This window comes from Rhamphochromis sp. 'chilingali' (genome assembly GCF_963969265.1).
Source record: "Rhamphochromis sp. 'chilingali' genome assembly, chromosome: 2".
Lineage (NCBI taxonomy): Eukaryota > Metazoa > Chordata > Actinopteri > Cichliformes > Cichlidae > Rhamphochromis > Rhamphochromis sp. 'chilingali'.
Genome location: NC_137930.1, coordinates 67,526,965 through 67,554,926, shown reverse-complemented (window position 1 = coordinate 67,554,926; position 27,962 = coordinate 67,526,965). Strand labels below are relative to the sequence as shown.

Genomic DNA, 27,962 nt, shown 5'->3' with positions numbered 1-27,962 from the left:
ACACATAAACCTAGCAGGAACAGTACTGGTGCAACAGGCTTTTTCATGGGTCACATGTGCACATAAGAAAGTCTTTGATAATGTGGCTCTTTCAGATCAGTGCTGTGATATGGAGCCTGGTGGCACTGTCGGGAATAATCATGCATTCATATGGCTTCAGATGATTCCATTTACAATATTGGCAAATTGTCTGTGACAGTGTGAAGTTTTTTCATACTCTGGGGGAAAAAAAGGATTGGTTCACCACTCAGGACCTGACTTTTTCTGATTATTTCACACCCATGTAAAACTTTTCAGCTGCAACAGGCAAAAAATGTTTTTGTAGCTCTTTTATACTCCAGTTGTACGCACGCATTAGCCTGCTGTCCGGTCAAATTGTCAACACGTCTTACGCGGCATCCACTCTGAATTTCTTCCGAAGAGAGGATTTGGTTCTTCTAAACCAGGGGTAGGCAACTCCAGGCCTCGAGTGCCAGTGTCCTGCAGGTTTTAAATTGCACCCTGGGTTAACACACCTGAATCAAATGATTAGTTCATTACCAGGCCTCTGGAGAACTTCAAGAAATGCTGAGGAGTCATTTAGCCATTTAAATCAGCTGTGATGGATCATGGACACATCTAAAACCTCCAGGACACCGGCACTCGAGGCCTGGAGTTGCCTACCCCTGTTCTAAACCAACATGTCTGCCCATAGCTGTGCCTCAGTGTAAAGTTTACAGCAGCTTGTCAGCTGGTTTGATTCTGCCCATGGAGCAGCTCCATCAGTCTTCTTTTAGAGACGTTTTCTGAAACTTGGATCAAGTTTAAATCAGAATGCATGTTTTAATTGAACTACCTGATGCTCTGCAGGGCTTTGCTAACAGAAGAGAAACCCCTCTGGTCTGTCCTGATACCTTGTGGTTATTTATGGATGTGGGTTAGTAATTCACAGAGTTGTCTCTGACCCTGTTGACCTGGTTGTGTCAGTCAGGACAGGGTGTCGCCTCATTAGACCAACACTACGGAGAAGACCTGACAAACAGATAGCATCCATCACATCCGTCTCCACTACATAACCTGACAGGTGTGTGTGCCTAAAGAGAGGTTCGGACATCTACCCATCTGTTAGTGTGGTCTGCTACGTGTGTGTGTGTGTGTGTGTGTGTGTGTGTGTGTGTGTGTGTGTGTGTGTGTGTGAGAGAAGGACAATCTCAGGGGGTGTTGTACATCTGTGAGGGTGTGTGTGTGTTATGTCAGTGACGACCTCCATCTATCAGTCCAGGTAGATGCTAACTGAAGATGAAGGCAATACCATGTAAGTTAGGTAAATGAGATGGTGCTCTATGAATTACAAAGAATGAAATATAAAATTACCACTCGTGTAAATGTTGTTTGTTCTGATTTATACTCAAGAAAGAACTGAAACCACTTTTCTTTATCATCTTTTTCCTTCTCAGTTTTCCGTCATGGTGCTAGCTCCTGATACGCTCTATGCTGTGTATACTGATCAGCCAATAGCTGATAATTAGCTGGCTTCCTTGTCGGTGTCTATCCGTTTTCCGCTCTCATCTGTCTGTCTGAGATTTCTGGAAAGAAAGATTTGTTTTAGTGGCTCGTCTGAGTCAAACTGATTATACAGATATAAACACACCAGACTCACAAATACAGTTAGCTGGAAAATTATTTTTCTGTACTCGATTTCTTATTTTTTTGCAAATTTGACTATGAAACAAAGATATCCCAAATAAAAAGTTTCAAAATTATGGTTTATGTATTAATGAATGCATTTCTGAATGAATTAAGGGAAAAAGCAACCCGAGTCTACCTGGCTCTGTGTAAGTAATTCCCCCCTAAACCTGATAACTGGTTTTGCCACCCTTGGCAGCAACAACAGCAGTGGTGTTTGTGATAACTGGCAGTGAGTCTTTTGCATCACTGTGGAAACATTTTGGCCCACTCTTCTTTGTAGACTTGTTTTAATTCAGCCACACTGGAGGTTTTTCAAGCATGAAAGTCTGACTCTGACTGGGCCTTTCCAAAGTTTTCATTGGTTGTTATTTTTTCTTTTTTAGCCATTTAGAGGTGGATTTTCAGGTGTTTCCAAACTTTGTCACGCTGCAGTACCTGAGTGCCTTCGAATTTCCAGGGTATGAACTGATCGCTGCTCATTCTCCTGGTATAAAATACATTCATGGTTTCATCAGTTACGGGAACTTTCAGGTCCTGAAACAGAAAGCAAACATCACACTATCATCAGTGTCCACGCTACCATTCTGAGATCATGTGAACTGAAATGAGTGAAGTATCCTTTTCAGTCATCGGTGTGCTTTTTGCCTTGGAACTCTCCTGTGGATGCCATTTGGCTCATTTTTTCCCACCTTTCTTTAAGACTGATCTTAACTGAGGCAAGGTGATGCCTGCAGTTCTTTTGTTCTTGGCTCTATTTTGGCCTCCTGGATCCGTCATTGATGTGCTCTTGGAGTAATTTTCCCTTCCTGTGAAGGTTCACCGCTGTCCCTCCAGAGGCTTTCTCTCCATTGTGGATAATGGCTCCCACTGTGGTTTGATGGAGTCCCAAAGCCTTAGATGTGGCTTTGTAACCCACTCCAGACTGATAGATGATGCTGATAGTTGTTTTTAGTTAGTGGCACGATGTGTTGCTTTTTCGAGATCTTTCCTCCTTCACTTTGTCAGACACGTAATGTCTTGATTCATCATGTCTAACAGTAATCAGATCCAGCCAATTGGAACTCAGTTTTATAATAACAGTTAATTCATGATTTTAAAAGGGAGGAAATGACTTTTGCACACTGGTCAGGCAGCAGTGAAATCGTCATTTAAAAACTTCATTTTTTGTCTTTAGTTGAACGATATTTGTTTGATGGTCTGAAACATGTAATTGTGGCAAATACGCCCAAAAACGTATGACGGGGGAAATGCGTCTTCATAGCGCTGTACATTAAAAATGCTGATCATGGACAGCTGGCACCTCTAAGAATTCCTTCTATGCTGCTGCTACAAACACCTCACAGTTCTTCGTGGGTCCGTATTAGTGTTTTAGTCATTTGCTTCCCAAAGACAATGATGCTGCGTAATAAACACTGATTGCTGTGAGGTTTAAGCTCATTATTTCCTCATCCAGTTGTGCTGAAATGCAGTTGGCCTCAGCCGTTCCTCCTTCGCGCTCTCACCGCTCAGGTTTTGCGCTCTGATCAGGCGTGATCAGAGGGAATATGAGTCAAATTTTAAAAGCCCTCAGGCTCTCTCATTAGAAAACTTTCTGCCTCTCACTAAGACCGAACCTGCTTTTACTGTAGCCCTGAACTTTTTTTGACATTCCACTGTGGGTGTGAGGACGCAAATGTCTGGACATGGAGTCGTTTTGAACAAAGTGTTCGGTGGTCTCCATGTGAGGAGGGTTTTGTCCTGAGAATATTCACTCTTCCTTATCAGTATCCACATTTATGTGGATATTTGGCCAAATATGTCATTTCTAGCCTGTTTTTGAAGTTTGTGACACGATTTAACGCGTAGTCCTCGTGTCAACCACACGAGTCACAACAGTTTGAGCTCCACCTCAAACTTGCCACAAAGTCAAATCTGCCAAAGTTTTCAGTGTTAACTCTACAACAATTTAGAGATAATAATTTTTGCACAGGAGCAGGAACTTCCAGTGGTGTGTAGTAGATGATGTAGCAGGGAGCTTTCCTGCTGTCCTAATTGGAGAGGTGATGCTGCGCCCTGGGCACTCTGCCATCTACGAGATGCTAGACTCGTCTCCAGCATGTCACACAGCGCTTCCTGAGAACATCGGTGCCTGGAGGACTGCCCTGAAACAAACACACACACACACACACACACACACACACACACACACACACACACACACACACACACACACACACACACACACACACCACTAATATCATAAGACAGTGATAGAAAGATAGACAAACTGCAATGCCACTGAGGAAACAGGATATCACAGAGACAAAAACAGACAACCAGGTGATGCGAGTGTCATTATTGTTTGTTTATGCTCGTTCTTGTTTGGATGAGTAATTTTTAATCTCTTGCTGCTTCCACAGTTTTCTGAAAGCAGGCACTCCACAAACAGCTCCGGTTTATCAGAAGCGATGGAAGCACAGACAGTGTTAGTACACACTGATGCTTAATAAGGCAGCGATTGGCAATGTTTAATTATTATTTGAATGTCGCGCGAGTCATTTAACACATGGCACAAAGTGCAGTGCGGCCATGATTTAAATCTTTTCGAGTTCACGCTGTGAACTTTACGCCGTGCTGTTATTGAGTTTTCCGTTCCGCTTTTAGACGATTGATTTTCTTCTCTTAGATTTAGGAGAAAAAGAAGTTTTGAGTCTGGAAACCAAAATGCTGTTTGAATGTTTGGATATGTAACTTGGCTCTGCAGTTAACGTCAGAGTCGCTCTGTCGTAAGCAGGCGACACATTCAATCATCAGCTGAGATTCCTCAGAAAAAGTAAAATATTCTCTCTACAGTAAGTCGTCTGTCTGTTTTCCCCGACATCCTTTTTTGCATTATTTGCACGAACTTTTTATTTTTATTTTTTTATATTCTTTATTTCTACAATATTACCTCATAAAGATGATTACAGGCATTAATTAACACAGTTTACAAGAGAAAAACGAAACAAAACGAGAAGAAAGAAAGACAGATAGAGAGAAAGAGAAAGAAAAAAAAAAAGGAAAAAAAATTATATATATATAAAATAAAAGGAGAAAGCTCTGTCGGGAGTAAACAATTAACTAAATTGGTGGTTTCAAGCTTTAAAGAGAAAATTCGGTTTATAGGTATTAACGTATTGGACCCACTTATCCCAGCACAGATGGAACCAGGCCATCCTGTCATTAACATGAGCTGTTACTTCCTCCATCCTATATATCTCTAACGTAATTTCCCACCATAATGACAAGGTCGGTATGTCTTGCGAGGACCATTTCTTTGTTATACATTTCTTACTTGCAACCAATAAAGCTCTTAACAGACATATGTCATTTTTGGACCAGTTCTGCGGTATACAGCCAAAAAAAATTGTCTTCATATCCTGAGGGAATGTACAGTTAAAAATGCCTTGTAATATACCATGAATGTCTTTCCAGTAAGTCCGTAGCACAGGACAGTCCCACATAATATGGGTGTGATGGGCTCCTTGGTATCCACAGTTTCGCCAGCACACGGGAGGATTCCCATCATAGTGAGCCTTTTGACATGGAGTGATAAAGAACCTTATCAGAGTTTTCAAGGAGCAGCGTGAGAGAGAGTTCCAGCTGAAAAGGGAGCTAGAGCTTAGGCGTTTGGACGCGGAACTGGCTAGGGCTAGGGAGGTTGAGCTGATGAAGGTGGAGGTGGAGGCAGAGACAGCTGTGAGGTTGCGACAGCTGGAACTCCGGCAGGTTTCCCTTCCTCCGACCGCCTCCATTCGTCAGGCGGACACCCCGTTTGACGTAGGGAAAAACAGTCGTCTGGTTCCGATGTTCCGTGACACTGAGGTCGACAGCTACTTCGAGTCGTTTGAACGAATAGCCACGGCCTTGCACTGGCCACGGGATTCATGGGCCATTTTGCTCCAATGTAAGCTGGCGGGTAAGGCTCAAGAAGTTTGTTCCTCGTTGTCAGCTGAGGACAGCTTGGACTATGACAAGCTGAAAAGGGCTATCCTGCTGGCCTATGAGCTGGTCCCAGAAGCCTATAGGCTTACTTCCTGCTCATCTCTCCAACCCTATAAATCTTTCTTCATTCATCTACTCTGTTGAAACAAGTGGACACTGATGCAATCTCGCAGCAACTGCCCGGCTGCTGCTGCTCAGGCTGCTGCTGCTCAGGCTTCTGTCCGTACCGGTATGACAACGAGCACCGATGCACGTCGCCTGTTATTTAGATCAGTGTCTGACAGAGTGTTGAGTGATGACTTTTGAGAAGATTTTTTTGCGGAAATCTTTTCGCCGTCGGCTGAGGTCCTTTAGGGTTCGTATGAAGCGCTATGTTTGCACCTAAAGATAAGCCCAGATTCAGCTTATTAGCCTTTGGCAGTCAGTAGTCGCCCATGTTTTTCTCCGCTGTGTAGAAATGTTAAAAAAGCCAGCTGAAGCAGATAACCTCCCTCTGATTGACAACATCAGGGCTGCAAACACAAGAACATAACACAATTTCATGCTTATAAGTGTGTATTTGTTATGTACTTGGCATATCTGCTGTTGTTTGCTGCAGTAGCAGAACATCTGCTCTGTGGACACCTGGTATCAAGAGCTGCTGATAAACGCTCATTAAATTGCTGTGGGCGCTAACTTTGAACAATGTTTCTCAGCGAAATAATGACTTAATGTTGCTGCTGTGCTTGTAATTGTGCTCTCTGACTGAGTAATGTGATAATTATACCTGTGTGTGTGTGTGTGTGTGTGTAGGTGTGTGTGTGTGTGTGTGTAACACTGTGGATACAGACGTCCTGTGTATCTCGCTAAAGTTGCCAACTCGTGTATCACTTCCAGTCGACGCACGTCGTTGTTATTGTTGTCTTTGTTGTCTTTGTTGTCTGGATCTACGGAAACATTTTTTTTTTAATTTCTTTGCTTTTGAACATGAATGCACATCTGGCAGAAGATCACACTGTCAGGTACGATTCTTCTTATTCCTTTACATCTTTGTACGAGCTGTGAGAGCATTTGGATTCATTTATAAAATGATAACATTTTTATTGCATTCTCCATCTGCACGCTTCAAGTACTTCTGACAAAAGTGCAGCTGTACAAATATAACGCTGCATTTGTCAGCCTATTGCAAAACATGCCTGATTACATTTTCATGCATCAGGTCTGTGTTCCTGCTGCAGGGGGGTCGCGGCGGTGACGTAGATGGAGCTCTCGCCGCTGTTGCTTATGTCATGTGATCCACGCAGTCACGGCGTGCACGACCTCACTCCTAGCTCTGTGACCGAGCGGGGAATGTGCAGGGCTGTTCAAACATCTACGGCGTTAACCACGCTGTATCAGCTTCCTGAGTTTGCAGGCATGTGAATCCCAACATGTTTACATGCGTCATTGGTACAGATTTGCATAGATCAGCTAAAAGTCGTCCTGCAGCCTTAATGCTTTTGTGTAGCTGCATGTCTGATATTTTCCAGTATTTCAAAGGAAAGTCCAGTTATTTAATGTGAACAGAGTTTTTAGACATGTGGGAGGGTTGAACGTGGTTTATGAACGCTCCTAATTCTGTTGCTTAACATTACATGACATTACATAATGTTGTAATGTCAATACATTCTATTTTTGCAAGTGCTGTGAAGTCTTTGCCCTGTAATGCTGGTCTGTGTATATCATATGTTCACTTAAGGCTTTATTCCCCTCCAGGAATCTGCACATATTAATAAAGCACAGCATTAAAGCATTAAGAGGTCTTCTTCCAACATAACCCTTAGACTAATACACAGACACGGCCCACGTAGCACATCTCTGCCATGAAGGTCATGTTGTTTGGTCAAGAGAGCTTTTGTCACACCCAGTGGTCTGCAGCAAAGAACAGTACTGCTGCTTATCTTTGATTAACACCTGCTTATCTGAACAGAAAGAAAGCCTCCCATTGATAATGTATCTGCCGAAGTAAAGCTTTAATAAACAGTGTGTACCTTTTTCCTTATCTGGACCTCCTGATTCTTCCATCTGGTCAACAGCTGATTATTATCAGAACAGATCACCTTCACACACACGCTTAGCTTTGACTGCATTAGAGCGTCTGTGTGTGAGTGAATCTGCATTAAGCGGAAAGTTGGGAGAGAAAAGAGGAAACAGGTTGTGTTCTACATATGTGTGCACCGTGTATGTGCATGCACATCATGTGTGTGTTTGTGTGTCTGCGAGAGACCGTCAAGACAGGACGAGAGAACAACAGAGCCAAAGTGTAGTTAATTTGATCTCATGCTTCTCTGTGTCTGTCATGCTCTCGCAGTGTGGATTAGAGTGGGTAGAGTGCTCCGCTGACACCACACCTCCTCGCTTCTGTTCACTCCACTCCTTCATCCTCAGCACCAAGGTCACAGCATTTCAGTGCTTCGGCCTCAATGCTGGTTGTCATCCATCAGACACTCTCCATCCTGGACAATTCCAACTGTTCAGTCTTTCACAGCCCTTTTGAATCTGCTGTGTGGACACAGAACGGAGCTGCTTTAGAGCTGTGGAGCTAATGGAAGGAGCCTGAGTGATCCAGGACATTTGGATGTTGTTGTCTGCCTACATCCACTTCAAAATGTCTAATAGCTTTGCCTTAATCTGAAGAGTTTTTAAGCAGAGATATTTGGTGTAACGTGTAATGACAGAAATGGGTAAAGAGGGCAGACGCTTACTAAATGCCACATAATTTGCTAAAATGCAGCTCCTGAATATTTTAACTGATAGCTCAGCGGTCCCCCGCCTGTCCCCAGCCACGGACCGGTTTGATGCCAGGCAGTATTTTCACGGACCGGCCTTTAAGGTGTTGCGGATAAATACAACAAAATAAAATGATCCGACCAAGACAAAAAATGTGGTATTTTGTAAATATAATAATAAACATGAATTCACTGTGTAACTTTATTAGCAGCGTCCTCCTGAAATGCGCCTACAACACTGAGTAACATCCTCCGCTCTGCCCCATAATGCTCTCTGGTCGCTATGGTCATGTGTAAACATTTCTTTCAAAATGAGACACACAATTACAACACAGGAAAAGACCCTGAAAACCATAAATGTCACACCCGAGCCTCAAGTCTCGCGGCCCGGCGCCAAACGACTCACGGACCGGTACCGGGCCGTCGCCAGGGGGTTGGGGACCGCTGTGATAGAAGATATATTAATAGTAATAATTGTGTAGTACTGTTTGAGACAGGTATCATAACTCTAAAATCTTCACCATATAAGCCCATCGGCGTGTCTGGTCCAAATGAATTCCTGTCAAACATCAGCATTAGGAACTGTTTTTTATCGTAAGCTACAAAGCTGACGTTACACGGCCGACTCTGTCTGGGAGCAGGTGTATGTGAACATCACACAATCATAGACTCACAGATGTGTTTCTCATGCAATGTGCTGAGTGCAGCGAGAGCAACAGAAACATTGTTATTATTATCCTATCCTATTATCCTATTATTATACTTATCCTGGTGCATGAAGGGACATTAGCACAGTCAACTTTGCTGGACTTTGCAGCTCAGCGTCAGCTCTGTGCTCTGACGTATCAAACAAGTCCTCACAGCTCAGGCTCGTGCTACTCTGACAGCATGAGCTGCCAACACTGGCTGAAAGTGCCAGTCTGCAAAAAAGTAGAAGCGAGGCCACGGATGTTTTGCTTCATCTGAATCACCTGAAGTTGCTCCTGCTGAAAACAGACTCCGATCCGTCTGTTATTATCTTTAAAGTTTCTGAGAAGAAAAGAATGAATAAAAAATGACTACTTTGGAGAAACTGAGGACTTCTTGTCTTTTATGTCAGTGTGTTAGAAACGGGCTTCGGTGTTTGGGATTAGAGGGTGACGGCTTATCAACTGGCATCAGTAACAAAGCACAGCTGCTCACTCAGCCTGTATCTGAAAAACATGTGAAACACAAGAACAACAGCACTTAATTTGAACCAATGTTCTGCTTTCATTTTGCTGCAGACAGCAAATTCTAAGCAAAAAAACAACTTAAAAAAGAACTTGCTGAAGTGTCTTGAGGCCAAACTACCTTCAGACTTACCCAAATTTGGGAATTTCAAAAAGGTTGAAGACATTTACGGATTGAACGGGCATGCAAGGTAAGATAGAGGATTATGCAGCTGCTGTTGGGGCAAATGAAGGACAGTGGCAGCAAAAAAAGCTTTTAAATTTTGATTTTCTCTGCTTAACGGATTTTACAGTGTAAGAGAAACACAGAAGGACTGAGGGAGGATAAGAGTCATGGAAACATGTGCCAAGTGCTCCTTGTGACTTGAGGTTGGTTGCACAGTTTAGCTGTGTTGTACTGCTTCTATCGGATAAAGTGAGATATCAAGGATATCTCACTTTATCCGAGCCGACTGTATATAATTTTGTTTCATTTCATTTTAAATGTACTCGTACTTATTGTTCTAAGGCTCGTTATGTTGAACTGAATACAATGAAATAATCGCACAAACACAAAGATTGCACTGAGTCTTGCGAGAGCCTGACTGTGGTGGCCTGTGCAGACGGGTCATCGTTTTTGAGCACAGCATGCACAGCTGACTGACTCACTCTTGTTTATCTCACAGCTGCAGGTGGAAGCCGTCCGCCGACTTTCAGGGAGGGAGACTGACAAAGGAACTAGTGTAAGAATGAAAAGTAAACTGGATTGTGGCGAGGATGTGAGAGTTTGAAAGTACGTTAAAACTGTGAGCGGCCCTGAAGCTGAAATAGAAGTTGCAGGTCGAAGCGACTCTTTGCATAAGTAGTGAAGGAGCACATGCTGTGATATGAAGCTCTTACAATTACTCTTCTATGTTGCTGTGAGTTATTAATGCTAATACAGCTCGTTAGTTAGTCCTCATCTCAGTCAAAGGTTAAAGAGAACACATGCACACACACACACACACACACACACACACACACACACACACATGCACACACACACACACACACACACACACACACACACACACACACACACACACACACACACACACACACACACACACACGCCTTCATCTTCAGTTAGCATCTACCTGGACTGATAGATGGAGGTCTTCACTGACATAACACACACACACAATCTGGTACCCACACACCCTCACAGATGTACAACACTCTCTCTCACTCTCACACGCACTCACTCACACACGCACACGCGCGCACACACACACACACACACGCACGCACGCACGCACGCACACACACACACACACACACACACACACACACACACGGGGTGTAAAAACAATCACTAGTGGAGAAATCAGTCATGGATCACAGGAAGGTCAAAGCCTCCCACCTTCAAAAAAGTGCTACTGCAGCAAAAATGCTGTTGACAAATGACTGTTTGCTAAAAACCACAAAGAAAAGACTTTCAGCTCCTTATTTTCTTAAGTATGTTTCAGAATGTGTCTTTCTCTTGTAGTAGCCAAAAGGACTGTAAAGCTGAATAACTCATTTAAATGGTAATAGTAACGTCGCGGTGTATTGCACTCACTGTTTATTCATTTTTAGGAAATCATTTTATTAAGTCTCCCGTTGTATCACATCATAATCTTTCATGTAATACCTCCTGAGTGTGCTGTTAAGGCGACAGAATCAGCTCTTGCTGCGTCGGCTGTTTGCCCTTTGTTGCACTGGCTGCTAACATTAGCATTGCTAATCTCTGTTGTACAAAGAAAAAGTCTGACCTTTGCCCTTTGACCCTTCACCCCCGGAGTACAACTTGTTGTATTATCTTTTGCACACACAGGAACAGCTGTTTGGTGGTTGATTTGGAAACTGAAAAGTCCAACACATCCCATCAGACGTTAAGAGCTCTTTATCCTTCCAGGTCTAGTGATGCCTGATTTGAGAATGCACCACGTCACAGTGTGGGGTGTTCACTGATTGTTGGTGGGTATATTTTGTATCCTGCATGCTTAAGGCAGCACCCTCACCTAACACAGAGGTAGAGACGCGGACTCACATGTGGTAAGTCAGCTGTTGTCCTTATGTTGCTTTATTTCAGGAAGAATCGGCTGTTTGTTCCACTCGGTTTAGATATTCCACTATGACGATTTCCATGAGGGAAGAGATTCAATTTTCTGAAACCAGTTGCTTAATGCCAGTGTTCACATTTTGACGACAGCTCGGGGGCATTGATATTCCAGCCCATAGATTTGATTGGCTATCATTAGCCATCTTATGGCTTTCCCTTGACTGATTGCTTTTCCAGCCAAGTAATCTCAGTTTCAAGTAAGAGTGCCAGATGACGCTCTAAACCCAGAGAATTGGAGAGATTCAAAAGTGTGAACCCAAGTGACTCTCTTACCTTGCAGCCTTTCAGCTTACGGCACCTTTTTAAAAACGTTTTCCTTCATAAAGCCTCTGTTAAAAGGCTCACAATGCCTTAGCCTTAGGCATTCAGGCAAGCCACTGAGAACTATCGACTGCTGAATGCATTACTTGGATGTTTTTGCATGAATGACTTTGATGATACACAGAACATTATGCAAATTTGTGTTCTTTCTGTGAGTAGATATTTATAAAAAGATGCACGCAGGCTTTTTAGCTTTGCCAGATGTGGCCATGCGGGGATGAGAGACTTTACCGCTGTGCTCCGTGGGATTATAGAACAAGTTATTTTATTAATGTGCTGGACATAAAAGATTAAAATAGAAGACATACTTACAGTAAATTGGGCACTGAAGCAACAAATAGAAAACTGTATTAAAATGAAAATTGAAAAGATGCTGCAACAGAACACAAATTGAAATTAAAACAAAACATTGTTAAGGTATCGCGCAAACAGACAGAAGCTAATGGAAATTAAAAAGATTGCATTAATTGCAGTGGACATTGAGAATTCCCTCGGTGATGTACGATGATGAGATTTAACCTCTTTTCCTTTAAAGGACCAGCCTGAAGCAGTCTGTTAAGTAATCATGCTGAAAACGACCTAAATGGCATTTTCACAACTTACGCTGTTTCGTTGTTTATTATATTTTTTACGTGTCCCACATACTCGGAACAAAAACATGTTTACTTGGAGCTTTCCTGGCAACTGGAAACGTCAATTAAGGAGCCATCCTAAAGGGTCGAATGTTTTCTGTCTTGAACGACTGAGCACGGATGGTAACGTTCTTCAGAAAATCACCTCATATTTCACAGAAATAGCCCCTTTTATTACCACAGATAACTCTTGTAATGCATAGCTACTTCAGAGCGTCCAGTTGCCCGCTCTTCTGTACTGTTGCATCTCAGAATTGTTCTTCACTAAGAAGAGTTTCAAGTGTGTTAAAAAAGGACGGTGAAATGAAGCTGTTGATGTGGATGAGGGTCCATATGAAACATTACTGGTAATATCTAGAGTCATTTCAAATAATGGTGATCGCTGCTTCCTTTTTATATTCTGCTTTTTATTACTTTTTTTGACTGAATTGTTCTGTGCTCAAGTGAAAATGAATTTTAAATAGATTTTATAATCTGTGATCTTCATCTCAGTCAGCATGACTCGACTCAAATATAGTAAAAGTTTGACCACAGGCTGTGTGTTCATCCATCGCGAGCAAAATCTAAACTAGTTCAAGACATTAATCTGCCGGGAAGGCAGTTTATTTATTTATTTATTTATTTATTTATTTATTTATGTTTGTAGATTTGTGTGTGTGTGTGTGTGTGTGTGTGTGTGTGTGTGTGTGTGTGTGTGTGTGTGTGTGTGTGTGGCAAAGTGTTTCTGAGCGGTGTACCAGGGGCACGGAGAAAAGTTGTCGTAGCATAGGCACAAGCAGTGTGTGTATGTGTGTGTGTGTGTGTGTGTGTGTGTGTGTGTGTGTGTGTGTGTGTGTGTGTGTGAGAGAGAGAGAGAAAGGGAGAGGCCCAGTGTGTTTTACATTCTCACTATATCCTAATGAGTGGACATTTGCATTATTCAGAGAGCTTGCAGAGCAGTGGACCCTTTCCTGTCTGTCTTCTCTCAGTCCTGTTCAGTTAGTGAACCAAGCTGGGAAAACAAGACCCCCCCCCCCCCCCCCCCCCCATCCCACCCCCCTTTATGTGGTATTTCTGCCCATCCAAATGATTGCAGAGCTCCTGCAGCGTCCCCATTAAAACCTATGAAGGAGGCGTGTCTGTTCCTCGTGCTGTCAGTATTCTGTGGAGCTGTGTTGAGGAGACAAAACCAAACTGCGGCTCAGTTCGCGGATTCTGACACGACCGCCGACCACAGCTCCTGGATTGGATTAGAATACGGTGAGGAAGTTAGTTGCTCGCATTGCCTGCGTTATCTAAACCGTCTTTACCCGGGCGACCGTGGCTCAGCGGGTTGGGAAGCGCACCGGAAGGTCGCCGGTTCGATCCCCGGGCTCTCTGTCCTGGTCGTTGTGTCCCTGACACTTTACCCTACCACCTACTGGTGATGACCAGAGGGGCCGATGGCGCGATATGGCAGCCTCGCTTCTGTCAGTCAGCTGTGGCTACAACCTTAGCTGCCTCCACCAGTGTGTGAATGTGAGAGTGAATTAGTGGATAGTGGAATTGTAAAGCGCTTTGGGTGCCTTGAAAAGCGCTGTATAAATCCAATCCATTATTACCCATTACAGCGATCTCAAAAGTCCACTCCATCCAACACAACAAGAAGTCCCATCCATCCGCAGATTAGGCCAGCGAGCCGAGCGGTGAACGAGACAGCCTACAAGAGATGTCAAACAGCAACTTTCACACATCTTAAAATACACAGAGCAGACTCCACAGAGCTAAGTCGTTGTACACGCAGACTGACAGTGCTGAGTCGGCACATCTCAAAGCTCTCTAGCTGTCAGTGTCAATTCCCATCTCTGTCTCTGCTCTTGGTTCCACGCTGCTCTCTCTCTCTGCTAAGCCTGATGGGAAATTAGTTTAGCTTCTCTGCTGTATATCTCAGGACTACTCTTTGACTCAGGCACCTTCTCCAGTTATATATATGCTTCCATCTCTAATCATCTTTTCCAGCCTCTGTGCAGCCTGCATCAAACAGCCATTGAAATAATGTCTGGAGTTGTACGCTGTAGCTCCTCCTGCCGAGACACTTCCTCCCAGAATAACGTCACACGCAGGTATCGACATGTCTTTTACTCATTAAATTGTCTTATCTCCAATGACCTTTGTGTAAACAAAGACTCTGTGTCAAGGAAGAGTGCTTCCTCACCTCCTGGCACTTCGGAGTCTCTGGGGTCTTTGAAGTGCGCCTCTGGTCTTCAGGCCCACCAGACAAGGAGGGAGCTCTTTGAGAAAGGTGGTCACTTGCCCTTCCCGACGAAAGGATTCCAATATCGTGAGAGAAAAGGTGAAGTGGTCAGAGAACGGTGCAGGAGGATAATAGAAGCGACTCCATAAAAGACGTCGTCTTCTCTTTTGGTTGTACTTTTTAAAGGCTTTACAAAAGAGAGAGGGGGGTGCAGGGATAAAGAAGGGGAAGTCGGCGTGTTGCTTAATGTATGAAAATAGATTGCAGCTCTCAGGAAGAGAACAAGAGAAGAACATTTTTTGGCATCTTGGCGTGTGTGCTGCAGATAAGCAGAAGGAAGGTTAAGCTGAGCTCAAAAATTGAAAATGTAACATGTGAGAGGCTCAGAAAGGAGTGCTACACAGAGAGGTGACACTGATTTTCACTACTCTCATTGGTGCAGCGCCTCGATACTTCACCACCTCGGCCTCATTCTTAAGGAAATGAAGCAGCTTTTAATTTTGTGATAAAGGCCAACCTCTCCTGGCACTTCCCTCCCTCTGCCAAGCGCCGGTGGCTGCAGTAGCTCAAGTCAGGTCTGTTTATTCGTGCGGAGCATGAAACACAACAAATGCTGTCTGAGGGGCTGCACAAAATCAGACAACAGCCCAAAGAAATTAAGCTATTAAGAAGTAATTAAAACAACAAATTAACCCAGTTAAAACAATTAAGACGCTATTTGCCAGTCGACAGGGGTCTTTAATATTGTAAACAAAAGATAAGCTTGAAGCTGGGACTAATCTGAGAGTAAAGGAGGTTTTTCAGGTGAGGGGGAAGCTGGAGTGACTGAAGACTGTTCTTCAGTCACTCCAGCTTCTTCTAGCCCATACCGCAGATAGTTCACGTTGAGCGTAATAGAAATCTGAGTCACTCAGTCAGTGATTGAAGAAAGGAACAGTTTACGTTGACCTTGACCTGAAGTCTGTGACGGCAGATTTAACCTGCAGGTCTAATTTATGTCTTACCCGTGGTTTTCAGCATGATGCCCAACTTTATCAAGTTGGTTTATTTTCAGGTTGACAGAGTTTTGTGAGAGCCAAGCAGGGTTTTAATAGTTTTGCAATTTTCATTAGTTTTTATTTTTATTTAGTTTTGACTTCAGATTTTCAATTTTATATCAGTTTTGATTAGTTTTTACCGATTGTTTGCTAGTTTAGTTTAGTTTTAATTTTTTTGAAAATCCTTAGTTTCAGTTTAGTTTTGATTAGTTTCAGTTATAGTTTTAGTCGTGTTTGCAATAATTAAGTGCAACAAAATCCCAGTTTCATCATATCACGCAGAGACAGACAACTCACATTCCCACCTATGGGTTCTTTAAATAAATAAATAAATACATAAATAAATAAATAAAGCCAGATGAACAACCATTGATACCAGGCAACTATAAAATGTATATCTTGGCCCCAATGAGACTATTAGCTCTTGCAGCACCGGGTGTTCGTAATTTTGGTTCAAGTGAATTGATACTTTTTGAAGGCAATTGACTCACAGTTATGTAGATGTCCCCGTCCTGTTGTCTCGGGATGCATCACGCTGCCTTGTCTGGGGTTAGCGTCTGTTTCTGGGGATGAGGGTTGAGTGTGCTCCCTTCTCAAGGTAAGCTAGGTTAGCCTTCTTGTGTGAGCTTTTCAAGTGCACTTTAAGGTTTGTGGGATTTTTTTCCCTTTAGAAATGTCCCTCATAATTTGTCTCTTTCCACTACAAGACACTTGCTTCATCCAAAACACAGTCATATTCAAAGTAATCCCAAATTGGACTCTGGCGCTTTCTCCCGACTTTTCCTGACATGATTCTGCGCGTGGACGGAGCAGCAACACAGACGACTCGACTAACGTGCTGCCACCTGCTGGCATAATGAGACAGCAAGAAAAATCTGGAAACTAAACTTCATTTTCACCCTTGACTATTGTAGGACACGCACACATCAATGAAACTAAACACATTTTTGCTATAAATTCAGTTAATTTTAGTTAGTTTTGTGAACACTCATTACAGTTTTAGTTAGTTTTCCTTTTTTTGTTTTTATTTTTATTTCCGTTAACGAAAATGTTTTTTCACTTCTAGTTTTTGTTATTTTGTTAGTTTTCGTTAACGATAATAACCTTGGAGCCAAGCACATTGAGGATATTCAGCCGGTTTAGAGAAGTCCTTCAGATGAAAATCAGACACAACAATAAGGTCCAAAACCAGCACATACGCTATTATTATATTATTATATTGTTATATTAGATTAGTCTTCTTTAGGAGCGGATGGACTGTTTACTTCTCCCCTCTCAACTTGATTTATTTATTTCACGGTCCAGTTACGGAGGAAAGAGATATTTTAGTCTTACGTTGGGGGTTTCAGCTTAGTTAAAGCTAACAGGGAAATGAGCCCGCTGGCGTTCTTAAAGATATTATTGACAGATTTAATGGTGTTAATTATAACGATCTGCTTTGTTAAAAGCTTTCTAATTTCTGTTCATCTCATAGTTTGTGATGAACGACACAAGTCTGTCCAGAGAGGCGATATTTGTCCTGTCGCATGTGTGTAAGAAAGCTGCGAACCCTGTGTGGGGGTGATGTGTCTGCTGCAGTATGTTCTAATAAAGCCATTAATCACATTTGCTGTTTGCTGCAAACATGCAGCACTTGTTGCAACACGTCTCATTCTGTGTGTCCCAAGACAGCGCAGCAGATGCAGCGTACAAGAGTGAAATCAAAAATGTCCCAGTCAGGTGTTTGATGCATGTGCGCGCTTATTCTGCGCAACCACACGTATGTATCGCGTGTACGGTTAGAAATGGAAAAGTCCTTGTTCAGACGGAGGAGCTGGAAACATTTCTCTCTGAGTGACACAGAAACATTGACTCGTGTATCTTTGTCACCACCGCCAAGAAAAGCAAGAGTCGTGCAAAACCGTCGTCAGGATGCGATCAGAAAGTTCTGCGATTCCACACATAAAAATCCAACTTCCAGTATTTTGGTTCTCATTAGCTCATTTCCTGGAAGTCCCATTCTGACCACTCATGCATCTGCAGTGTGCACTGAATTTCCGTTTTGGAACGAGGACATTCAGCAGATGTGGCATGTGTGAAACTTGGTGAGGAAGGTAGTGATGGTCCAGCCAAAAACCCCACAAAACAGTTCAGCTTGTCTGAAATGAGCCACCGCAGTGTGAAGTGTTTCCACTGAATGTGAGATGGAAACACGTCAGGATGAGATTTTTAATAAACTATGAAGAAATAAAAGCCACTAATAGACTTGTGTTGTTTAATATTTCAGAAGAAAGTTATCATATAACTTTTCTACATGTATAAGCTGATATTTGTACTCTTACTGTGTCCTTAATCAGGCAGTACAAGTGGAGTCAAATGTATATACAGTAGTAACAGAAACTTGCTGTGTTTGAATCGTAACAATAAGTTTGACTCTCAGCATGTCTGATCTATTCATCTGACACAAGTAAAGAAAATGCAGTTTAATACCTTTAATAAGTTTCTAATGAATGTTGTGAGTCTGCGATCATTTCTTTTCTTATAGCATTGCTGTCTCTAATTCTTATACTTCGATTATTTTAACTGGAATCAGGACTGATGTCTGTTGATCTTCCTCAGATTTCTTCCGTTGTTTTCTCTTATTTGATTTGATAGTCTGGGGTCGGAGTGTGAATGCTGGGATGTTTGCTTATACAAATGAAACTGAATTGAAATGATTCATTTTTAGTTTAGCTGACAGCAAACTAAATGGTTAATTCCACCTTAAGTCTTAGTCTGGATTAATTCATTCTTAAAAGATGAATTGATTAATTTGGAATGAAATAGATTCTTCTTTTTCGTTTGTGTCATTTTGAATGCAGTATCTGTATTTTACCGTCTTGGTTGAACCAAAATGCAATTTGAAGACATCTGTGTGTCTGACGTCTTCTTAATGACTGTTTTCTGTTCATCGAGTAGATCACAGTAGACACCAGGATAGAGCACAGAAGCATCATTCAAACCATACAAGTAAAAAACATCAGCTGACACAGAAACGTCAGTTTGTGAGCTTAAAATCACCTACATCTACACACCTACACGCCCCTATTTTTGCTCATGAAGCGAGCGTACTTGGACGTCTGAAAAGTATCTACCTCAGGTGGAGAGGTCAGGTGCTTCACAGCACACGGCGTGCTCCAGTCTCTACACTAACTAATGCGCTCTTATTTAGTCATCAATCCCCTCTAGCTGATGTCAGCCGGTTTTCCACGGTCATACATACACAATGAGAGATTGTCCATCATCTCATATAATGGTCCACTGGTACAATACTGATGGTTGATGGGAATTCAGCTGTAGTGAGCCTAATGTTCCCGCTCATAAGATTTCCTTCTGAAGCACGTGGAGTCGCCGCTGTTACTGAAGATGGCAGGACAGAAACTGCTAGACCACAGTGTGGCTGTTCTCGTGTTCAATTTTACTTCACAGTCACACTGACTCACTTTTTCTTTAATGTTTCTGCAAGCTAACAAACGCTGTGGTCTTTTAATTTTCCTCTGAATTGTAACGGCACACGTGATAAATACGCTTGTGTCAATGAAAAGGTTTAAAGGTAATAAACGTAAATGTATAGCTCAGCCTCGCTAAAGTTCAATTTATTACAAAGTCATAGAAATGTTAAAAATCTCGTTTTTCTTTGTTACATTCACGTATGCATGTGCTCAGTGATTTTAGTGCCGTCTTTGCAGAATTCTATGCATCCTGTAATGAAATGTGCTCATTGGTCCTTCTTTTTTGCACCTGTCTCAATCACTCCTCTTTTCCCATCCTCACATAGCGTAAGCATGTCGTTACCCCTCAGCAGCCACACACGCGCTTACATTTATCTCTGTTTCATCATCTCTGCTTTCTGTTTCTGACTCTTTTTCAGAATCTTTCATTTTCTCTGTTCTGCTCTCGTCACCATTTCTTTCATTTTTGACTAGAGTCCAAAAACCGTCGATTACCAGTAAATGTTTGTCTGCGTTTCTATCTCCCGATTATAGACCTGAACTTGCATTACTTCTGGAAGTGGAGCGCCTTTGAGGACTACCTCCTCTTCTGCTTCGGCTTCACCGTCGTGTGTGCAGTCATCACCCTGCTGCTGCTGGACTCTGTGGTGTTTGTGGAGACTTTGGGTTCGCTGGCCGTGATGTTCGAGGCCATGCTGGGCGTCCCGCAGCTGCTGCAGAATTTCCATAATCGCTCCACAAAAGGCATGAGGTACAGTGTGCTCCAAGGTCAAACAGAGCTCTGCTCACTGCCCTCACACTGGCATACAGAGGCACAGTCAGACTTCACTCCTGTCAGGGAGTCTCAGCAGTGATTTATATTCTCATGAACACATTATGCTAATAAGGTCATTTATAGCTACTGAAGTCTCCATGAAAAGAAAATGGAGAGTCACATGCATCTTAATTTCACTAATGAAATCATTTTTTAAATGTTTGAATTCTTTTAAGACAATAATTATAACAAAATTGTTTTAATTTATTTTATTTAACAATTCAAAGCCAAACAGAAAAATTCAAAACCTACAAATTAAAAAATTAATAATTTTTTTCCCTACTAGTCTTAGGACTGTGAACTGCTTACTAACAGTATGTGTCAGCACAAAACTATCTCATGGCTTTAAAAGGTTAATGCCAGCATCATGTTTGTGATGTATTGTTTGTAGTTGGACTTATCGTGTTTGCTTTGTAAGAGTTTCAGATCAGATCATGCAAATGTGCTTTATTTTGGTTCGCAGCACACAAGTTTGTGAAAATTGTCCTGAATTTAGGGTAAAAAGAAGAAGCATGTGTTATTTTGTGTCCCACTTGGTTGTGATAGTTGCTGCTTAGGAGTGTAAATTTACTTGGAATGAGAGGCTTTTAAAAACAAGTGTGTAATCAGCGCTGGTGGATCACTCAAAGGTGTGAGGATCGTGCCCAAGCTCTGGCTGTGCGTTGTAGCTCTTCACCCTGCATTTTTAGAGCCGTGCACGACATATTTCCAGTCTTCAAGAACACTAGTATTTGGATGAAAACAGAGCAGATCTTAACTAAACCGACTGTCTGAGCTGAGGCAGAAGGAGAGTCCTGATACGCGATGTATAGCAGAATGTGTCTGCTTGTACAGAGAACTGTTGCCACGATCTGGAAGATTATCAAAAACTTATTGTCATTCAGCTGCCTCTCATTGATCTGAGTTACCATGTTTTCCATTATTTTGGTTAGTGGGCTACTTGCACCCTCTTCAACTTGCTGATTTGGGGATCTGCTAATTTGCGGTGCTCTCGGTAGAATGCTGGCATTATTTAAATGGACTGTCTGAGTCTTTGTAAATTAGCATATTGTTAGTAGATCATCTGCAGAACTTTTTACTCCCATCAGAGCATTTTTGTGATTGCAACCTCACTTAATTTGCTCCACTAATGAAATCTGGTCCTTAGTGTCCTACAACATCTGCAGAGCTGCACACTACAGCTTCTGATTAGTAAAGGTTTCAGTGAAAGATCAAAGATCTGTTTAACATATATACTCAGTTCCACTTGCACTTGTTGATTTCAGTTTGTGTGCCAGAGGCTGAAAATAGTGTCACAGTCTACAGCGTGTACCGGGACGTCACTTTGATTCTTATTGCACGAAAGGACGAGAGCACGAAGTCGCATCACGGATAGAAACAACTGGGTTATGCTGCTAACACAACATGCTAATGCTAAGCTAGCCAAGACTGAGTGTCTGCTGATCCCAGCTCAGTAGCCAGACCCTGAACTTCAACATGAGCTCTCAGGCTCCAGGCTCTGCTTCTAGAATCACCGTGATGATCACATCAAACTCTCGCTGCGCTGGTTTTTATCTTTGGTTTCTGGTGTCAACTTTGTCTTCATACCTCAATACTAAGAGAAAGATCATATGTGTGTCATTAGGGATTTGTGTTGTGTGTATCTGTAGCTTAAAGGTTTATATTGTTAAATGGTAATTTTGAGACAATGTGTTCAAGTCGTTTTATGGAGAAATGGGAAAGTAATGAAATGAGATTTGTGATGAATTACTTTCTGTATTTGATATGTTGCCTAGCGATGGTGGTGACTCTCAAAGTGGAGCCAGTGAGAACCAATCAGATTGATTGTCTGCTATCCTGTCTTCCTTCTCTCACCCCAACCAATCACAGCAGATGGCCCCGCCCCTCCCTGAGCCTGGTTCTGCCGGAGGTTTCTTCCTGTTAAAAGGGAGTTTTTCCTTCCCACTGTTGCCAAAGTGCTGCTCATAGGGGGTCATATGATTGTTGGGTTCTTCTCTGTATGTATTATTGTAGGGTCTACCTTACAATATAAAGCACCTTGAGGCGACTGTTGTTGTGATTTAGTGCTGTATAAATAAAATTGAATTGAATTGAATAAGCAATATCGATAATGGAACTGGAATCTCTAAATTCTATCAATTCACATCCCTAACAATGAAGAATTTAAAAATCCAATGTTGCTCTAATATTTAAAGTATATTGCAAGTAAAGGGGATTCAGCTTTAGCATTAGTTTCTGTCAGATATCTAAAACGTCACAGAGAAAGCTAGCCTAGATGCTTTTAGTATGTGACCAGAGCAAATGCAGGTTTTCTTCAAAAGACTAAAACTAAATCAGTCTCATGCCAAAATCGACTGTCTGTTTAAAGACAGGAAACACCAAAATAGAGCCTTCAAAAGAGTGAACACCAGGAAAGCAGCAGGACCAGACGGCATCCCAGGTCGTATCCTAAGAGACTGCGCATACCAGCTAGCTCCTGTGTTCACTGAGATATTCAACATCTCTTTATATCAGTCGGTGATCCCCACATGCTTCAAAGAGTCCATCATTGTTCCTGTCCCGAAGAAACCCCACCCTGCTTCTCTCAATGACTATCGCCCTGTAGCCCTCACCTCAGTAGTGATGAAGTGCTTTGAACGCCTGGTCAGAGACTTCATCATTTCTTCACTACCAGACACACTGGACCCACTACAGTTCGCTTACCGTCCAAATCGTTCCACAGACGATGCCATCTCTCATCTCCTCCACACATCACTCACTCGCTTGGACACTAGAAGGGGGAATTATGTTAAAATGCTCTTCATAGACTACAGCTCTGCATTTAACACCATAATTCCCTCCACACTCACCACCAAGCTGGAGCATCTGGGACTCAGCTCATCTATGTGTCAGTGGATCTCCAACTTCCTAACTGGCAGACCACAGGCAGTAAGGATGGGCGGACATGTCTCAGCCTCCACCACTCTCAGCACTGGAGCCCCCCAGGGGTGTGTTCTGAGCCCCCTGCTGTACTCTTTGTACACATATGACTGTGTGGCCACTACCAGCTCCACCACCATCATCAAGTTTGCTGACGACACCGTCGTGGTGGGCCTGATCTCTGATAACAACGAGACGGCCTACCTGAAGGAGATTAGGAATCTGGAGAACTGGTGCCAGAGGAACAACCTCCTTCTAAACGTCAGTAAGACAAAGGAGCTGATAGTGGACTTCAGCACTAAGCAGGAGAGGAACTACCAGACCCCTGTCATCAACGAGTGCCCAGTGGAGAGAGTGGACAGCTTCAAATACCTCGGAGTTCACATCACGCAGGACCTGTCATGGTCCTGTCACATCAACACCGTGGTGAAAAAGGCCCGACAGCGTCTCTACCACCTCAGACGCTTGAGAGACTTCCAACTGCCCTCCAAGGTGCTCAGGAACTTTTACTCGTGCACCATAGAGAGCATCCTGGCGGGAAACATCTTAACCTGGTTCGGGAACAGCACCATGCAGGACAGACGAGCTCTACAGAGGGTTGTGCGGTCAGCTGAGCGCACCATCCGCTCCGAGCTCCCTGACCTGCACTCAATCTACAGCAGGCGGTGCTGGACCAAGGCCAGGAAGATGGTGAAGGACCTCAGCCATCCCAACAACAGACTGTTCTCTCTGTTGAGGTCAGGAAAGCGATTCCGCTCCCTGAAGACCAACACAGAGAGACTGAGGAGGAGCTTCTTCCCGCAGGCGATACGGTCTCTCAATCACACCACCACACAGTACTGACCCACACATACGGTTCTTACACACACACTGGACTTTCTGGACTTTGGTTTTGCACAACACTGGTCACTATATTCTTCATTTCCGGTTAATACTTGTACAGCTGCTGTTATTGTGTATATATTTATTTATATTTAGATTTCTTCATACATTCTTATATAGTTCTATATTGTGTATTGTGTATTTTGTTGTACAGTTATTTTATTTTCAACTTTAATTTATATATTTATCTTTATCTTATTCTTCCCAGTTAAATTTACCCTTCATTCTAATTTGTGTTGTACAGTTATTTCATTTTTAACCTTAATTTATATTTTATTCCTTCCTAGTTAAATTTACCCTTTTTAATTTTTCATATTTATTTCCTATCTTATTCATAGCCTTTTCCTTTTTTGTTTTCTTTAGGTCACGAGCAGTTGTCCAAGCATTTCACTACATATCGTACTGTGTATGACTGTGTACGTGACAAATAAAATTTGAATTTGAATTTGAAATATGAGTGACAGTTATTAGTATTAGCATTAACATTACCACTAATGAACAGGAGTCCACAGATCCCTTAGAAAATATAGTATAGAATTATTTTTAAAAGCAACATTTAAAAGGGATCCCTTAGGTTTGGGTCACCCCCCACTTAAAATTCAAGGTTTCAAGGTCACCTTGAATGAGAAGAGAAAGCAGAAGGTGGAAACGGGAGGCAAACAAAACCCTCAGCTTACGTTATGAATGCTTTCCCAGTTAAGATTGTGTCAGAGTGAGTTAAGGTCAGTGAGCATGCTTATTAGCCTCTCAGGTAAATGACTGTGAGATCAATTACACTCCTAATGGCACAGAACCTCATGCTAATTATGATCATTATTTCCTTATTATGTCTGTCGTCAGTATAAAATCTGTGTGTTTATTAATATGCATTTATAAAAAAATACTTTTAATCTCTAGGAAACAACTGGCATCTTTTCAAGAGGTTTTCAGGAAGTTACTGAAGTTGGTTAACATTCATACCAGGGGAGCGTGGTGAAGAAAGAAGAGCTAAAATTAGGAAATTACAGTGACGTCAGCTGGAAGTAGCAACTCTCCTCGGCGCGGGGTTTGTTTTCCTTTAGTCGAGATTCCTTTTTGTAAAAATGCACAATGGATACATAACGTGTGTGTGTGTGTCTGTGTGTGTGTGCGTACGTGTGTGTGTGTGTGCAGATTGTTAGCTATAGCAGTAGACTTATAACTGATGTTTTGATCCATGTGCACTTACTATAAAAATGAATTAATATTTCAAATATCATGAACTGATTGGTTTTGCTGTGTAAATATTTGCATTATATTTTCCAACATGAAGAATTATGGAGCTATTTTTAGTGTGTTGTGAGGTGAGAGGGGACCCGTGATATACTGTCAATGTTTTCCTATTAGAGACGTTTGCTTTGTCTGCACTGAGCAGCAGAGTGACCGGTGTGTACCGTATATCTTTATATCTTCAGTATGTCCCCACTTCCACTTCAGATTGCCATCCATGCTTTCTGTAACTACCTGCACATACTGTGTTACACCACCTGCATCTCTGATTGCATTTTTATCTTCAAGTTGCTGTTTTATGATTTACTGTTCTCTCGCAGTTATTTACCATTTCACATGTCCTCAGGATCTAGGCTTGAACCTGAACATCACACAAAGATTGGCAACACAAAAGGTCTTTGAAGTTGGGAACATCAAATCCTTAAACTCAGATATGTGAAAGTCCCCAAAAATAAAAAAGGAAGTCAGCTGTGTTTGTGTAGGAGGTATGAGTTAATCATAGAGTAATACTGCACAGTATTGGCAGAGGTGGGACCAAGTCATTGTTTTGCAAGTCTCAAGTAAGTCTCAAGTCTTTATCCTCAAGTCAAGTCTCAAGTAATGTCAGGCAAGTCAGAGTCGAGTCTCAAGTCACTGGTGTAAAAGTCCGAGTCAAGTCACAAGTCTGAAACTTTGAATTTCAAGTCCTTTCGAGTCTTTAAAAAAAAAAACGAAAAAAATAATGTTGCAGTTATGCTAAATGTAAATATTAGACCATGTAATTTTAAAATCTGTGTTTTTCTCAACACATGACAAAATAGTGAACTTAGAAAATATACACAAATTGTGAAATTGCACCTCTTTAAAATGCAGCTCAATTAAACCTAGCTCCAAGAATAATTTTCACCGACAGTTCTGAGATAAGCTGCATGTTATTCTTGGATGCGGTTGTAGGACCGGCTTTAAAATCGCATGACAAAAATATCATACACATTAAAAAAAACTGTATCACCAACGTAGCCTGGACAACATTTGCTAGTTAGATGAAGTCAGCTATCTCATTGTAGCATATTTATATGCATATTTATAATAATACGGTTCTTGGAGTGAGCGCATACACTCGTGAAGTTTAGTAACTTCCGGTCACTGCAACAAGCCCAGGTACAGTTTACCGACGGATGGGTGCAGGACCTTGAAATGCACCGTGTAGAACGAAAGACCATCGTACGTATCATAAGTTTACCAGTCTCACAAATCGTCGTCATAAATACAGATTCGTTAACCGTTTATTAATATAACCTTTGAGCTCAACGGTAATTAATTAGTAGTGGAAATAATTTCTGGTACGCGTTACAGAAATGTAGCAGTGACAATAATATTGTATGCTGTAATCGTACTGGACAATTAGTGATACAAAAAACCTGTTTTATCCTGTGAATAAAAGTATATGTTTTTGTCAATGTACCATAATAACAGAAGCGAAACGCAATATTGTGTCAGGATAATTTACTATTTATGCACAATAAATAAAGGAGCATAGCGCGACAATTTCTGTTCAGCGCCAGACTTGCTTGTAACCTATATCACCAATTATGTTATGAAAATGACGTATTAACTACTAAAAAACACTGACCTTCGTGTAAATGCTTGGAGCAGACTAACCTGTGAGCTGGAGGGTTCTGGGACGTTATAATTGGTCTTTGAATGGCTGCAATCCAGGCCATCCGTCGCGTCTTTGTTACTTCGGAAACTTGGCTCGAACAATTTCTCTTCAACGATGTAATCCGATAACAACCGATCTCTTTACCCGTCGGCTTCCCGTGGCTGTCATGCGACCGGCTATTGCAGTTAATAATACAACAGCTTCTTGACATTTTTGTGTTTCTTTTTATTGCTGTATAACTGATTTTAATTGAAAGCCTGCGTGCGCTAGTACCGCTTGCCACGAGTTCCCAGAATCCTTTGCGGTTCTACCCGTGAATGACGTCACATTTTCAATCTCTATATAATATGCATGTTAAATTTTATATTTGGGGTAAAATATCAAGTCTTTTCAAGTAAACCGGTTCAAGTCCAATTCAAGTCCCAAGTCATTGGTGTAAAAGTCCAAGTCAAGTCACAAGTCTTAGAACATTTTTTCAAGTCAAGTCTAAAGTCATAAAATTAATGACTCGAGTCTGACTCGAGTCCAAGTCATGTGACTCGAGTCCACACCTCTGAGTATTGGATGACTCATTCCACAAGATTATGCATTTTCAACAGGAATATTTCATAATTTCAGTATAGATATTGGCTTTATGGCACAAATGTTGCTGACGGTTGGAAACGGCACAGATGATCCCTCGCGATGCATACGTGAGGATTTTCCAGTTTCTAGATATTAAACACTGTTTTCCACACGACGGTGTGGCACACAATCAACACTTGCTCTAATGCTATCCCAGGTGTAACAGTAGCTTGTTTTTGTGCACTCACATTCCCCTGAGCCCTATTACAGAGGTGTGATGCTGAGTGTATGGATCTGTTTCATGAAGGACTACGCACCTTTTCCAGGTCACCCAAATAATGACTTTCCATGAGATGCATGGAAAAGTCAAGTAAAGGATGTGAAAGAAGCATGGAGTATATTTGACAGTTTGTTTAATATGTTTCCAGGCAACATTTTTTCATTTGTGCATATGTGTGCACACTCATTCTACTACTACTAATACTAGGAAAATTAAAGAGGTGACAGTTC

General features: G+C 42.0%; 1 protein-coding gene across 2 annotated transcripts in view; it reads left to right on the top strand.

Annotated features, from left to right (window-relative positions):
- LOC308392363 (solute carrier family 66 member 2) overlaps window positions 1–27,962 on the top strand; it is a 62,020-nt gene that overhangs the window by 14,028 nt on the left and 20,030 nt on the right. The window contains exons 4-5 of one of the 2 annotated variants that reach the window (XM_080875353.1): window positions 19,918–20,134; window positions 22,566–22,853. In XM_080875353.1, the coding sequence (XP_080731479.1) occupies window positions 19,918–20,134; window positions 22,566–22,584 (236 nt within the window). In that variant the 3' untranslated portion in view covers window positions 22,585–22,853. Of the gene's footprint in view, window positions 1–19,917; window positions 20,135–22,565; window positions 22,854–27,962 lie in introns of those variants that run through there. The other variant, XM_080875352.1, reaches the window with a different exon arrangement.